This window comes from Rana temporaria, chromosome 6 (assembly GCF_905171775.1).
Source record: "Rana temporaria chromosome 6, aRanTem1.1, whole genome shotgun sequence".
In the NCBI taxonomy this organism is placed as follows: Eukaryota; Metazoa; Chordata; class Amphibia; order Anura; family Ranidae; genus Rana; species Rana temporaria.
This window is the reverse complement of record NC_053494.1, coordinates 16682326-16699151: the sequence shown is the minus strand read 5'-3', so window position 1 is coordinate 16699151 and position 16826 is coordinate 16682326. Positions and strand designations below refer to the sequence as shown.

General features: G+C 48.6%; 1 protein-coding gene across 7 annotated transcripts in view; it reads right to left on the bottom strand.

The window, feature by feature from the left end:
• Nucleotides 1-1062: 1062 nt before the first annotated feature.
• The window catches only part of TOM1L2 (target of myb1 like 2 membrane trafficking protein), an 85989-nt gene continuing 70225 nt past the window's right edge, over nucleotides 1063-16826 (bottom strand). For 2 of the 7 annotated variants that reach the window (XM_040356331.1, XM_040356335.1), the window contains 4 exons: nucleotides 11679-11738; nucleotides 6509-6545; nucleotides 4727-4768; nucleotides 1063-2150 (listed from right to left, as the gene is read on the bottom strand). In XM_040356331.1, the coding sequence (XP_040212265.1) occupies nucleotides 1999-2150; nucleotides 4727-4768; nucleotides 6509-6545; nucleotides 11679-11738 (291 nt within the window). In that variant the 3' untranslated portion in view covers nucleotides 1063-1998. The remainder of the gene's footprint in view (nucleotides 2151-4726; nucleotides 4769-6508; nucleotides 6546-11678; nucleotides 11739-16826) is intronic. The other 5 variants (XM_040356332.1, XM_040356336.1, XM_040356334.1 and 2 more) reach the window with 3 other exon arrangements.

The window sequence follows — 16826 nt, the reverse complement described above, 5'->3', positions numbered from 1 at the left end:
AAAGGGGTGGGTCAGGGACAGTCCTTTCAATTCAGGGAAGCAGTGGGCTGGTTCTTGGGAGGAGTTATGCAAATTTTTAATTTCCATAATGGGCGGGCATCAGTCTGGAGAAGTGGGAGTTCCTAGACAGGCTGTATTTGCATGCATATCACCCTAAGAAACTCCCACATGTGATGCTGAGCCTCTATGAGTCCTAGAACTCAGATTCAATGAATCAAATGGGTGGGTCAGGGACAGTCCTTTCAATTCAGGGAAGCAGTGGGCTGGTTCTTGGGAGGAGTTATGCAAATATTAAAATTCAATGGCTGGGTGTCAGTCGGGGAGTGGGAGTTCCTAGACGGGCTGTATTTGCATGCAGACAACCCTAGGTAACTCCCACGTGATGCTGAGCCTCCACGAGTCCAAGAACTCAAGTCCAATGAAACAAAGTGGTAGGTCAGGGACTGTTCTATCCATTCAAGGAATCAGTGGGCTGGTTCTTGGGAGGAGTTATGCAAATTTTACAATTTCCTTAATGGGCGGGTATCAATCTGGGGGAGTGGGAGTTCCTAAACAGGCTGTATTTGCATGCAGACCGCCCTAGGTAACTCACACATGTGATGCAGAGCCTCCATGAGTCCAAGAACTCGGGACCAATGAATCAAAGGGGTGGGTCAGGGACAGTCCTTTCAAATCAGGGAAGCAGTGGGCTGGTTCTTGGGAGGAGTTATGAAAATATTAAAATTCAATGGTGGCTCGGTAGCAGTATAGGAGTGGGAGTTCCTAGACAGACTATTTGCATGCAGACCGCCCTAGGTAACTCCCACATGTGATGTGGAGCCTCCATGAGTCCAAGAACTCAAGTCCAATAAAACAAAAGGGGTGGGTCACGGCAGGGCTGTCTTAATGAGAGGGCACTGCCCAGGGGCCCCAGCTGCATGGGAGGCCCCTGCACTTCCCCCAAAGCAGCTGGTCCTTGAGCCCATGCTGCCCCAAAATTGGTTGCCCCATGATGGCACTGAGAGTGATAGATATACAGGGGAGGCAGTCTGCCTCCTACCTACTTAATGTCTGTTTACCTGCACTGTCATCATTGTAGGGGCCCCAGAGCATTACATTGCCCAGGGGCCCATGATGCTATTAAGACGGCCCTGGGTCACGGACAGTCCTATCCATTCAGGAAAGCGGTAGGCTGGTTCTTGGGAGGAGTTATGCAAATATTAAAATGCAATGGTGGCTGGGTAGCAGTATAGGAGTGGGAGTTCCTAGACTCCTGTATTTGCATGCAGACCGCAGGTAGGTAAGTCCCACATGTGATGTGGAGCCTCCATGAGTCCAAGAACTCAAGTCCATTGAATCAAAAGGGGTGGGTCACGGACAGTCCTATCCATTCAGGAAAGCAGTGGGCTGGTTCTTGGGAGGAGTTATGCAAATATTAAATTGGGAGTTCCTGTATTTGCACGCAGACCATGCAGGGTAACGCCCACATGTGATACGGAACTTCTGAGTCAGTGCCCCAAAATAAAAACTTTTACTCCCCCCATATTAAATTTAGTCATTGGAAGCCATGGATACTCATAGCTTACGCAGGGCTAAGGACGACCCCTCCTACCATGTGATAGCACTGGTGGGTAAGTATACCGGGTATTTCATGATCAGAGCAGCAGGGGAGCAAAGTAATGGTAAGTATATGCTGGAGAAGGGTGGGGGATTAAAGTAAACCTGCTTCTTTTATCCTCATTGGCAAAGCACTGGCTTGTTTTAGACTAAAGACGGCAGGCCGGAGGTAACATGAGCCGGCAATCACATAAATGCAGGATCCTTTCGCAAGATGGCTGCCTCGTTCAGCGGTAGTTTCTCATGAGCTGCATTCCTATATACAGTGCTGGATCTCACAAGAATGGCTTACGTGTGGAGGAACTGATGGTCCCAGTTTAAGTGCGCGGCTACAGGACAGATTGGAGCGCCTGTGTGCGGCGGTGGGGAGTGCAATGAGCGCTATACAGAAGTGGGAATTATTTACAATGCGAATAGCGTATCGTCGACCCGTTCCTGTTTCTTTCGGTTGGCCGGGTTGCCCACCACGGCGGCGGGCTCTGTGCTGGGTGGAGATGGGAGATCCGGTACCCTTTCGGCTGCCTTGGCTCGCTCTTCTAGAAACTTATCAAATTCTAAGGGAGGAAAAAAAAAAAGGAAATTTAAAAAATATTTAAAAGTTCGGTTTTATAGCTGGAAGGTATTAAACGGGTAAAAAAGACACTTAAAGTGGTTGTAAACCTTTTACATATACCCAGTGAAGTGGCTAACCTTAGGCGATACACAGAGATCAAACAAATCCTCCTAGATAAGTTGTACCGTTTATCTGCAGCACCCTCTCCTCTACATCCATTCAAAGGTGCCGACTTTGTAAGCTTGTCTGAGAGTGCAGAAAAAAGGGGGCGGGGAGCTGAAAATTACACTCTACAGAGCTCAGTGACGAGAGCCCTGAGAGCCGATTGCAGGGAAGGTCACACAGTGCATAGGAACAAAGCTGAGGCTGTCAATTAGCTAGAATTCCCTCCTCTGTCACCTTTTTCTCTTGGTGTCAGGAAAACTTGCGAGAAGTGGGCGGAGAGCTGAAATTACACACTGCAGAGCTCAGTGACGGGAGCTCTGAGAGCCGATTGGAGGGAAGGGACACACTCCACTTCACACAGCACCTAGAAACAGAGCTGAGGCTGTCAATCACAGGCTGTGCGCTAGAGGTAACTGATACAAAGACAGAGCTGTGCTGTTCCAGGTGGGAATGATTGCTCCCTTCAACCGTGTGGTGCAGGCCCAGTCCGCAGCCTGAATAAGAGCCAAGGGTTCAAGAAAGGTTGACCGCACTTCCAGGTATGAAGCAGTGATAATTACTTTATTGGAGATAAAAATCCATCAAGATCCATCATAAGACATCACGAGACCTCCATGCAAGCATTGCAAGATTAACGCGTTTCACAAAACAAGGTTCGCTTAATTATGACCAAGCGAACCTTGATTTGTGAAACGCGTTAACCCTTGCCATGCCTGCATGGAGGTCTCATGATGTCTTATGATGTATCTTGATGGATTTTTATCTTCAATAAAGTAATTATCACTGCTTCAAAACTTGGAAGTGCGGTCAACCTTTCTTGAACCATTGTGTGCTGGAGGTCCCTCCCCTGTTACCTTTTTTCTCTTGGTGTCAGGAAAACGTGTCAGACGTGATTTATGCTGATAGCAGAGGAACGAAGCAGCAGAAATGACACTTAGTGCTCTTAAAGTGTTAATAAACCCAGGACTCTATATACATTCACTATATCTGGTCTCCGCAGGACCCTGCAGTCACTATATCTGGTCTCCCCAGGACCCTGCAGTCACTATATCTGGTCTCCCCGGGACTCTGCAGTCACTATATCTGGTCTCCCCAGAACCCTGCAGTCACTATATCTGGTCTCCCCAGGAGCCTGCAGTCACTATATCTGGTCTCCCCAGGAGCCTGCATTCACTATATCTGGTCTCCCCAGAACCCTGCAGTCACTATATCTGGTCTCCCCAGGACCCTGCACTCACTATATCTGGTCTACCCAGGACCCTGCATTCACTATATCTGGTCTCCCCAGGACCCTGCAGTCACTATATCTGGTCTCCCCAGGACCCTGCATTCACTATATTTGTTCTTCCCAGAACCCTGCATTCTCTATATCTGGTCTCCCCAGGACCCTGCATTCACTATATCTGGTCTCACCAGGAGCCTGCATTCACTATATCTGGTCTCCCCAGAACCCTGCAGTCACTATATCTGGTCTCCCCAGGACTCTGCATGCACTATATCTGGTCTCCCCAGGACTCTGCATGCACTATATCTGGTCTCCCCAGGACTCTGCAGTCACTATATCTGGTCTCCCCAGGACTCTGCATTCACGATATCTGGTCTCCCCAGGACTCTGCAGTCACTGTATCTGGTCGTACACAGAACATGGAAATGCAATTATTTTAGTCTTATTAAATCGTTACCTTTTTCATATCAGCAGCATATAGTAGGTGAGGTTGAAAAAAAGACACAAAAGTCCATCAAGCCCAACCTATGTGAAAGTCTTATGACTTCTATCAGTGTCCAGCCGAGCACTGGTTAAAGCTTGTACGAGGAGTTTTCATTCTGCTTTGACTGTCCTATGAGGCTGAAGGACCCCTGACCCTCTGTTTGGAGAGTGCCGATTGGCCCTGTGCTGATCACATGCACCCTTCCAAGAATAAAAAAAAAAGCTCTAGCAATACACACCCAACTGAGCATGTGCAGAGTGACTCCAACTGAGCATGTGCAGAGTGACTCCAACTGAGCATATGCAGAGTGACTCCAACTGAGCATGTGCAGAGTGACTCCAACTGAGCATGTGCAGAGTGACTCCAACTGAGCATGTGCAGAGTGACTCCAAGGCTCTGTACTATCAGCAGATGTATTGGAGATGGTGGAAGAAGGGGAGGATCAGAGAAGACAGAATTAACTAGTCTTTTTTACACAATACAGAGGATTAACCCCTTAGGTTCCGCAGAGAGTATAACAAGCGTGCTTTACTGTATATACAGACTGATTTTACTGTTGTGGGTTTAGCAGCACTGTAATTGAGACACGCTATAGGAGGGACATGCTTTGTTCATGTGGGAGGGTGACAACCACTTTAAAGAGACCTTTTTGCCTATTCAGGGGAAAATGAGAAAGCCCGGCCCCTGAGCCAATTATAATCACCTTCATGGCGATCTCCCGCTGCTCCTTCCTCTGTCAACGGCACTGCAAAATACCAGGTGTCAAACTTTGTTGGGGGCAATGATGTCACCCCCCCCCCTCCATTATTGTGTTTGGGCCTAGTAGTAAGTCGCTAAGCTGGAGCTCTGCATTATAAACGGAGGTCACATGTTCCCAACATTTCCTAAAGCGCTGCAAAGGTGAATACAAGTGGGGTAGTGGGCGGGGTTTAAAGAAACCCCGCCTCTGTCCCTCAATGGGCAAGGTGGCCAAGTCTCTTTAAATGGTAAAGTGTAAGTAGGCCTGTCATTCCTATATACTGTAATAGTAGGAATGGGTGGGCGCAAGTTTAGAGGGGTTGTAAAAATACAATTATTTTTTCCCTAAATAGCTTCCTTTACCTTAGTGCAGTCCTCCTTCACTTACCTCATCCTTCCATTTTGCTATTAAATGTCCTTATTTCTTCTGAGAAATCCTCACTTCCTGTTCTTCTGTCTGTAACTCCACACAGTAATGTGAGGCTTTCTCCCTGGTGTGGAGTGTCGTGCTCTCCCCCCCTTGGACTACCGGAGAGTCAGGACGCCCACTAACACACAGCTTTCTCCCTGGTGTGGAGTGTCGTTCTCGTCCCCTCCCTTGTACTACAGGAGAGTAAGGATGCCCACTAACACACAGCTCCTTTCTCTATCTGCAACTTAGAGAGCGTCCTGACTCTCCTGTAGTCCAAGGGAGGGGGCGAGCACGACACTCCACACCAGGGAGAAAGCCTTGCATTACTGTGTGGAGTTACAGACAGAAGAACAGGAAGTGAGGATTTCTCAGAAGAAATAAGGACATTTAAAAGCAAAATGGAAGGATGAGGTAAGTGAAGGAGGACTGCACTAAGGTAAAGGAAGCTATTTAGGAAAAAATATATACCTTTACAACCCCTTTAAGTGTGTTCCCTAGTTAGTGTTTCTAACTGTGGGGGGATGGGACTGACTGGGGGAGGAGACATATCGCTGTTCCTACTTGGTAGGAACAAACGATCTGTCTCTTCTCCCCTGACAGAACAGGGATTTGTGTGTTTGCACACACACACACACACACACACACAAATTCCCGTGCTGGCGCTCGTGCCCGCCGACCAAGCACATTAGGTTCCCTGTCGTGCAGCAGGCACGCGCCTTCGGGCGGCTCCATCCAGGGTTTCGCCCAGGACAGACATTCTGACAACTTTCCACACAAATCCCGGGTTCCACCCAAAAGTGGATCTTCCGCTCATCTGATTCCCCCCCCCCTTCCAGTGACATAATTGGCACCTTTCGGGGGGAAAGGGACAAAGACGGGTATCCCTTCCCACTTCCGGGACGCAGCCCGGGGGATCAGCGCGGCGCTCCTTTCTCCTCCCTCCCCCAGCCGCCAGGCCAGTAAGAGAGAGAGGAGCGGGCCTCGCACCCGAAAGGCTACAATGCCGGGAACCCTTACTTAAAAATGTTACCTTTACAACCCCTTTAAAGAGAGTGACATGTTTGGTATCCATTTACTCGGCGTAACATCATCTTTTATGTTTTACCCCAAAAAATTGGATATAATATTGTGTTTTTTTGTGCATTAAAATTACGGTTTTCCCAAAAAAATTGCGTTTGCGCAAATACAGCGTGACCTACAAATAGCCAACACCCTCCCATTTTATTCTCTATGACCTCTTCTTTAAAACATATCTAATGTTTGGGGAGTTCTATGTAGTTTTCTAGCAAAAAAATAAAATAAAAAATGATTTTTGCAAACATAAAAAAGACTTACCTTCACTTGTCACTCCTTCCTCCAGCTCATCCCCCTTCTAGAGAAAAAAAAACAAAGAGAAACGCACAATGAAGGTGGCTGAAGAACACAATGTGATATAAAAAGACAACTTGAAAGGAATAGGAGTTTTGTATGAATGACACAGAATGGAGTGTAGTGCCAAAAGCCCATCTATTTGCAATGACATCGAGGCAGGCCACACATCAGGGGGGGGGCAAACAAAGGGCCAGTTTTCTGTCCTTCAGGCTTTAACCACTTCAATACCGGCCCATTGTCATATGACGTCCACAGAGGGGATCTCCCACCCTGGGTGTACGTCATATGACGTCCACAGAGGGGATCTCCCACCCTGGGTGTACGTCATATGACGTCCACAGATGGGATCTCTCACCCTGGGTGGACGTCATATGACGTCCACAAATGGGATCTCCCACCCTGGGTGTACGTCATATGACGTCCACAGAGGGGATCTCCCACCCTGGGTGTACGTCATATGACGTCCACAGAGGGGATCTCCCACCCTGGGTGTACGTCATATGACGTCCACAGAGGGGATCTCCCACCCTGGGTGTACGTCATATGACGTCCACACATGGGATCTCCCACCCTGGGTGTACGTCATATGACGTCCACACATGGGATCTCCCACCCTGGGTGTACGTCATATGACGTCCACAGAGGGGATCTCCCACCCTGGGTGTACGTCATATGACGTCCACAGATGGGATCTCCCACCCTGGGTGTACGTCATATGACGTCCACAGATGGGATCTCCCACCCTGGGTGTACGTCATATGACGTCCACAGATGGGATCTCCCACCCTGGGTGTACGTCATATGACGTCCTGGGCTTTGTGGGGGAATATCTGAATGATGCCTGCAGCTAGAGGCATCATTCAGATATCCTTCTCTTCTGCCGGCGATTCTGTGCAACATAAGAATGATCATAGCGGGGGTTCCACCGCTTGATCGTTCTTATAGGCGGCGGGAGGGGACATCCCCCCCCCCCTCCCGCCGCCATCCGGTGCTTCTCCGGGCTCTCCCGTGCCATCGGGGGCCCGGAGAACGAATCGTCCGGTGTATTGTCACAGTTTGCTGCCTATCCTAGAATGCTCCGGAAGTCACGTGGCGGCCAACTGCGCATGCGCGATGCGTTCCAAACGCAAATGCGATGCGTTCCAATGGATTCACGACAGTACACACCAGTGAAACCTCGGTCGGCATCCAGGCTCTTTCCTTAACATCCCCGTGGATTGGAGGATGTTAAAAAAAGAGCAAGGAGGCGGAGCGAAGCGAGGACGTGAGTCCGATTGGCCACTTTCCTCTAAATCCACGTCGCCCTGAACACCGGGTTCGCTGGTGTGTACTGTCGTGAATCCATTGGAACGCATCGCATTGCGCATGCGCAGTTGGCCGCCAGGTGACTTCCGGAGCATTCTAGGATAGGCAGCAAACTGTGACACTACACCGGCGCTCGCAGGAAGCATAGAGATGCCTGGTCATCTCTATGACCACCAGAGGACCCGGGGCGCGATGTGATGACGTCACGCCCGGGTCCCCGTATGTAAACAAAGCCGCGATTGCGGTTACTAAGCAACAGTAATCATCAGATCTGTGAATTTTTTTTCACCGATCTCATTCTTTCCAGCCTGGAGGAGAGATGCGGGGTCTTATTGACCCCGCATCTCTCCATAAAGAGGACCTGTCGCACACATTTCCTATTACACAGTGTTTGGCTTGGTATATCATGAGCAGAAAGGCCAATCTCCACCAAGAACCCAACCGTAAAACTTTGCACACCTTCATCTTGGCTTTGGTTTGATCTGCAGGTGTCATGGTGCTGCACATGTGATCAGTTCTGGCAACGGTCATTTGATAAGGGAATAGCCGCTCCAGGTGGGAACCCAGGTGAATGTCCTCCGTTGCAGACAACTCAGGTGCAGGCAATGCACTTAGCAAAGCAGGAACAAAGATTGTCTCTGGACAGCCGCACTCTGAACAAATTGTAGCCTTTATTAAAAAAAAAAAAAAAAAAAAAAAGGACAGCACTACAAGTCACAGCAACATAAAATAAAACCCGACTGCTGACGCGTTTCACACTGAAACTAGTGCTTAGTCTTAGCTATGAAAAAAAAAAAGTTAGAGCCCTTTCACACTGCCAGCTAGCAGGGCGCTTATAACCCCCGCTAGTGGCCGAATAAAGGTTTAAAAGCGCCCAGAAAGCACCGCTGACAAGGTGCTTTGCAGGCGCTTCCCATTGATTTCAATGGGCAGGGGCGCTTTAGGAGCGGTGTATTCACCGCTCCTAAAGCGCTGCAAAGAAGCTGCTTGCAGGACTTTTTTTGACGCCCTGCCAGCGCAGCACCCCAGTGTGAAAGCACTCGGGTTTTCATATTGGGATTGCAGATGAGGCTTCTTTCAGGCGCTTTACAGGCCCCTTTTTTAGCGCCAAAGCACCTGAAAAAACGCACCAGTGTGAAAGGGGTCTTACATTCCCAGCATGCCGGTGTCTTGTTGAGCTGGTTCCTCCATCGAATAGGTTCCTGCCTCGACTGCGCAGGTGCGGCCAGGCGCGGCGCATGCGCAGTAGGAGGCCACGGAAATCTGTAGCTCCCGATACCCGATTATACACGCTCTATACAGCAAGGGGCGGATGTGATATTGACCAGTGATTTTTTGATTGGTTATACACGCCGCTCTATACAGCAAGGGCCGGATGTAAGACGTGTATATTATTGAGAAAACCATCCCCCAAAAAAGCACTGCTCAATATCACATCCGCCCCTTGCTGCTCCTTGCTGTATAGAGCGCCGTGTGCTATAGAGCGCCGTGTATTAGCAAGCATCGGCGGCGTGTATAATCAGGCATCGGGAGCGAGCGCGTCTACAGCTGGCGAACAGCTGTTCCCGCTCGGAGATTTCCGTTGGCTCGGATTGCGCCTGCGCAGTCAAGAGGGAACCATATCGATAGGAGGAACCAGCTCGGCAGAACACGGGGAATGCTACCGTATGTATCGGCGTATAATGCGCGCCAGCGTATAACGCACACCCCAATTTCAGAGGGAAGTTTCAGGAATTTTTTTTTTTTTACATTTTGTGGTCAGTGTCCAGTAAATGCAGCCTATGTGCCCCATCTCCAGCCTAAATGCAGCCTATTAGGTGGATTCAGGTACATTGCCGCATCTTTGCGGTGGCGTAGCGTATCGTATTTACACTACGCCGCCGTAAGTTAGCTAGGCAAGTACTGTATTCACAATGTACTTGCCTGCCAAGTTACGGCGGCGTAGCCTAAAGCGGGCGGGCGTAATGGCGCCTAATTCAAATTTAGCTGAGGGGGCGTGTTTTATGTTAATGGGGCTTGACCTGACGTTTTTGACGGTTTTTTTTAACTGCGCATGCGCCGTGCGCCTACATTTCCCAGTGTGCATAGCGTCTACGTCCGCCCCACGGGCCTATTGATTTCGACGTGGACGTAAACGACGTAAATCCCTATTCACGGACGACTTACGTAAACGACGTAAAATTTTCGAATTTCGACGCGGGAACGGCGGCCATACTTAACATTACTATTCCATCTATTTGATGGAATAACTTTAGGCGGCCTATCTCTTACGTAAACGGCGTAAATGTACTGCGGCTGCCAGGCGTACGTTCGTGAATAGGCGTATCTACTGATTTGCATATTCTACGCCGACCGCAATGGAAGCGCCACCTAGCGGCCAGCAGAAATATTGCAACCTAAGATAGGACGGCGCAAGCCGTCGTATCTTAGATATGTTTAAGCGTATCTCTGTTTGAGAATACACTTAAACATAGGTCGGCGCAGATTCTGAGTTAGGTCGGCGTATCTACTGATAAGCCGACCTAACTCTACCTGAATCTAGCTATATGTGCCCAGCTCCAGCCTAAATGCAGCCTATGTGCCCAGCTCCAGTCTATGTGCCCCCAAGTTTTATTTGCCTAGATGCAGTCTATGTGCCCATTTGCAGCCTCACCTTCTCTCGTGGAGTCATCGAGCCGTCATCTCCGGTCATCCTGTTCATGCGGCGGCAGTCACATACACAGTCCCGCCTCCACCATCGGCATTGGACCAGCTCCTGTGATTGATAGAACACTGGTCCAATGCCGGTGGCGGAAGCGGGACTGTGTGTGACGTTAGAGCCGAGTAAACAGGAGAGACGGCTTGTGAATTCCGGTGGCGTTTGGCGGCACTCGGCAGCGCTCGTCCCCCTCCTTCCCCTCCCAGCCCAAGGTACACTATCGACGTATAGCGCGCACCCGTGATTTTCCTCCTATTTTCAGGGGAAAAAATGCGCGGTATACGCTGATAAATACGGTAATTGTCATTTGCTTGTGCTGTAAACCACCAAACGGCTGGGGTCATAACGGATCACATGTGCAGCACCATGACACCTGCAGATCAAACCAAAGCCAAGATGGCAGCTTCCTTGGCAGGAAAAAAAATAGGTCGGTTTAGTCCAGCTTTGAAAAGCCTCAAAATTGCCAAATGTATGGCGTGCATAAGGCATAATAAAAGCCGAGCACCTTGGCACATCCTTACCTGAAACGACACCCAATCATAAATACATTATAAGTCACTACACCTAAGCACAGCATTCATTAAAGTGGAGGTTCCCCCATAAAAAAAAAATTAACATTAGATTGAGGCTCATTTTGTCTAGGGGAATCGGCTAGTTTTTTTTAAAATCGAAGCAGTACTTACCGTTTTAGAGAGCGATCTTCTCCGCCGCTTCCGGGTATGGTCTTCGGGACTGGGCGTTCCTTCTTGATTGACAGTCTTCCGATGGTCGCATACATCGCGTCACGAGTAGCCGAAAGAAGCCGAACGTCGGTGCGGCTCTATACGGCGCCTGCGCACCGACGTTCGGCTACTTTCGGAAAATCGTGACGCGATAGATGCGACCGTCGGAAATCTATCAATCAAGAAGGAACGCCCAGACCCGCAGCCCATACCCGGAAGCGGCGGAGAAGATCGCTCTCTAAAACGGTAAGTGCTGCTTCGTTTTTAAAAAAACACCAGATTCCCCTTCACAAAATGAGCCTCAATCTAATCGTAACAATTTTTTTTTTGGGGGAACCTCCACTTTAAGAACGATTACTTGAGCACAGAGCGAATCTAGAAGACAGCATAGAGCAGAGAAGAATCTCACCACATCTGTACCGAGCCATTCCTCTAGGTCATCCATGTCCGAGGCCTGTGCCACGGGAATCTGCGGCAAGCAGGTGAAGCCAAAACACATCCGCATGCATGAGGTGTGGTGGTGACAGCCCAAAAAAAAAAAAAGAAGCCAGATGCAAAAAAATAGAAAACAAAAACAAAACAATATGTGACAAATGTAAAATGTGCTTGGGGTTAAAACAAAATACATGAACAAAAAATGAAAATCAAATTATAGAGAGGCAGGTAAGGGGTTAACAGCATGGTAATGTGAAAATGAACAATGATGGGAAAATGCAATGGACGCCGGAGTGGAAAATGAACCAAGAAGCAAGCAAACATGGCACCCGTGTTACAATGGGCTCGTTAGGAACAAACATTCGGGGGAAACGAGGATCCCTCCTGATTGTTCACTTGTGAGAGACAAGGGGGCATAGAGACTGGAAGAACTACCATCTGTTAAAGTGGATGTAAACCCCCCTCTCATCCTTTCTAAGCTCCTGCCATAGTGCTGATCTATAAGGATATACCGTATTTATCGGCGTATACCGCGCACTATTTTGCCCTGAAAATCAGGGCAAAATCGTGGGTGCGCGGTATACGCCGATACCCGCTTTCCCGCCACGAGTTTGAATACTGCGCCGGCATATACCGAGCGCAGTACACTCGTGTATCTTCGGGCAGTCTCGGCGCCTCTCGCGCTGACGTCCTGAGCGTACAGGACGTCAGCGCGAGAGTTGCCGAGCCTGCCCGACGATACACGAGTGTACTGCGCTCGGTATATGTCGGCGCAGTATTCAAACTCGGCGCGGGAAATTAACGGGGAGGACGCCGCAAAGACGCCGCAGAAGGACGCCGGACCCGACGAAGAGGACACCCGAAGCCGCAGAAGGACGCCGGACCCGACGAAGAGGACACCCGAAGCCGCAGAAGGACGCCGGACCCAACGAAGAGGACACCCGAAGCCGCAGACAGACCCCGCGCAAGACACCAAAACTGTAAGTACAAAAAAAAACGTTTTTTCCACAGGATTCGGGGCAACTTTGGGGGTGCGCGGTATACGCGGGAGCGCGTTATACCGCAATAAATACGGTAGATGCCTCCTGTATGTATCCTTACCTGTCAAATGTCTCCCCTCTGTAGATCTGTTGTCTGGAGCTCTGTGGGTGGAGTCGTGATGTCAGTAGACTCCCCGCCCTCCTCTACACTCCCCTTGTCAACGTGCATTTTCTCCTGTGTATTCCTTACACTAAATTCTGCTATGATCACCAACATCCAGTCAAAATCCATAAAAGTGACCACATGACTTCAGAAAAGGAGTGGGGGTGGGAATTAAAAAAATAATGCCCGTCTCCAGGCTAGTGCATGAGATATGTAAATAACCTGTCACTCAAAGCAAGGGGGCGGAACGGACTAAGGTTTTTCTCTGTAAGTCCATTTTATTTCACTGAACAATAAAAGAGGATTGCTCAGAGCTGGATTAACTCTTTGTGGCAAGACTGGGCACAGATGATAGGAAATCTATGGCCCGGATTCTTGAAACACTTACGCCGACGTATCTACAGATACGCCGCGTAAGTGTAAATGTGCGCCGTCGTATCTCTGCGCCGTACCCATAGAACTAGATACGCCTGAAATTAGGCTTCATCCGACCGACGTAAGTTTCCTACGCCGTCGTATCTTGGGTGCATATTTACGCTGTCCGCAAGGGGCGCTCCCATTGATTTACGCGTCGAATATGCAAATGACTGAGATACGCCGATTCACGAACGTACTTGCGCCCGTCGCAGTAATATACGCCGTTTACCTAAGGCGTACGTCCGGCGTAAAGTTATACCACATCCCATGCAAAGGTATGGACGACGGAACAGCCGTCCTATTTTACATAGTTTACGTAGTACTACGTGAATAGGGCTGGACGTAGGTTACGTTCAGTGATTCGACGTATCTTAGGCGTTCGTTCCGACGTGATTCTGGGCACGAGCACTGGGAAGCGTCCACGGGACGGCTCATGCGCCGTTCGGCCCATCATTTGCATGGGGTCACGGTTCATTTAAATGGATCACGCCCACCTACTTTGAATGAGGCTGGCTTACGCCGCATAATTTACGTTACGCTGGCGCAACGTAGGGAGCAAGTGCTTTGTGAATACTGTGCTTGCCTCTCTGTGTTACGTCGGCGTAGCACATATGAGATGCGCTACGCCGGCAGAAAGATGCGCCGATCTACCTGAATCTGGTTCTTATACTCTACATTGTGACATCAAAAAAATAAATAAAATAAATTGGGTTTTACATCCACTTACAGCCAATGAGATCCTGCCTGTCACTGATCTGAGGCTGTGGTGGTCACTTTGTTATATATGGGGGTCCTCACCTACATCCCCAGGGGGGTGCACATAATATTCAGCATATGTCTTTGTACAGAAGATAGTCATAAGCCTCATACACACGATCAAACTTCCAGTGGAGTTTTCCATGGATTTTGCTCCGAAGGGCCTTGCCCGGGAACTTGTTCTGCATACACACGGCAGGACTTTTTCAGCCAACTTTCACCAAATTACGCGGTTTTTCAGCTCTTTACTGCCACCCTTTGGGCAACTTCTGCTATTGTTGGCTGATCTTTAGCATTGGTTCTGAGCATGTGTGTTTGGACTTTAGTCGGATGGAGCGTACACACGGTCGGATTGTCTGATCAAACAGGTCCGTCGGAGGTTTGTTGTCCAAAAGTCCGATGGTGTGTATGGGCCTATAGACTGCATAGATTACATTTCTACCGACATTGGCAACTGGGTGCCCAAAATTCTTTTAAATACATCTTCATATAGACTAGGGCCCAGATTCACAGAGAGCACGGCGCACATTACGCGGCCGTAGAGTAACCAATGTACGCTACACCAACGCAGCGCAGAGAGGCAAGCATTGCATTCAGCAAGCTATTGCTCCCAATGCTGCATCACCGTGGCGTAGGTTAACTTTACGCCGAACGTACAACTTACGCGCACCTCTCGTAGCCTGTGTAGGCCGCACGCAGGTTCGTGAATCGCCGTATTTCCCTCATTTGCATGTTTGAATGGCTAATCAATGGGAGCGGCACCATGCACCCAGCCTAAATGTGCACCCACCCTACGCCGGCGTAAGCAAGATACGTCGGCGGGGTGTAGCCTGGTTTTAGGCGCATATCTGTTTGTGGGTCGGGCGCACAGATACGACGGCGCACATTTGCACTTATGTCGGCGTAACTTGTTATACGTCGGCGTAAGTGCTTTGTGAATCTGGGCCTAGTTCTCTAGACCAATTTTGAGTCTACTAAATCCAAGTTAATTATTCCAGTCCTCATGAAAGGAGATTTTCGGACCCCTGAAATGCGTTGGATTTTTTTTAGACATTCCTTCCATTACCTGATTTTATCATTAAAAGATACTGGACTCTTGGACGTTTGTTTGGCACCCTAATTGGTTGGTCTACACAATGACAGCTGATCATACACCTGGTGGAGATGTTCAGAAATCGGGGACACGCTACAGGCATGGTTAGGGACTGTAGACATGCCACAAGAGATTGTTAAAGGACCGGAGACGTGTTACACAAAACACAAGGGGGCACCACCTAAGTGTAACATTCCTTCCTTCCGGGTTCGCGGACTCTGGCTGTATGAATGGCTGGGGTCACGATGACATAATTCCTGCAAATGTGCCCTGGAGTCCTGGTCCCGTCACGGAGCTCTGAAGGGACGGCATGGATAAACGCAGCAAAAAAACAAATAAAGTAAAAAAATTCATCTGGAATGCATTCGGAAACGCATCAAAAACGCATTAAAAAAAGTGCATGCGGAAACGCATTTGGAACAGATATGGAGGACGTTCTTGTGGTGTGAACGGGCATTTAACCACTTAAGGACCACCTAACGCCGATATACGTTGGCAGAATGGCACGCCTTGGTACATGTACGTCGCCTTTAAGAGCCCAGCTAAGGGTCGCCGGCGCGCGCACGTGACCCGGTCCGAAGCTCCGTGACCGTGGCCGCGGGACCCGATCGCCACCGGTGTCCCGCAATCGGTCACAGGAGCTGAAGAACAGGGAGAGGGGAGTGTAAACACACCTTCCCCGTTCTTCACAGTGGCAATGTCATTGATCGTCTGTTCCCTGATATAGGGAAAGACGATCAATGATGTCACACATCCAGCCCGCCCCCCTACAGTTAGAAACACATATGAGGTCACACATAACCCCTACAGCGCCCCCTAGTGGTAAACTCCTAAACGGCAATTGTCATTTTCACAGTAATCAATGCATTTTTATAGCATTTTATGCTGTGAAAATGACAATGGTCCCAAAAACCATTGTCACCGGTGTGTCCGCCATAATGTCGCAGTCACGGAAAAAAAAAAAAAATTGCTGATCACCGCCATTAGTAGTAAAAAAAAAAAAAAATATAAAAACAAAAAAAAAAGGCCATGAAACTATCCCCTATTTTGTAAACGCTATAAATTTTGCACAAACCAATCGTTAAACGCTTTTTTTTTTACCAAAAATAGGTAGAAGAATACGTATCTGCCTAAACTGAGAAAAAAAAAAAATAATTTATATCTTTTTTGGGGATTTTTATTATAGCAAAAAGTAAAATAATATTGATTTTTTTTTCAAAATTGTCGCTCTATTTTTGTTTATAGCGCAAAAAATAAAAAACCGCAGAGGTGATCAAATACCACCAAAAGAAAGCTCTATTTGTGGGGAAAAAAGGACGCCAATTTTGTTTGGGAGCCACGTCGCACGACCGCGCAATTGTCAGTAAAAGCGACGCAGTGCCGAATCGCAAAAAGGGGCAAGGTCCTTAACCTGCATATTGGTCCGGGTCGTAAGTGATTAAAGCCCACCCTTGGCCACCATACGTGATGGATCACTTGTTTGCAATCATTCATTCTTTTATTGATTAGAAATTGTTACGTGTATAGCATTCTAAATGTATTTACTGCTATGCGGTGCATCCGGAAAGTATTCCCAGTGCTGTATATATTATATAGTACAGTATATATCGGAAGCTGGGAGCTCATATCAGTTATCAGAGTTAGGTCCCGCATTTTGCAGAGGTGCGTTGGTGAGGCGATACGTGCGTTTTGGAATGTACGGTTTTTAATCCA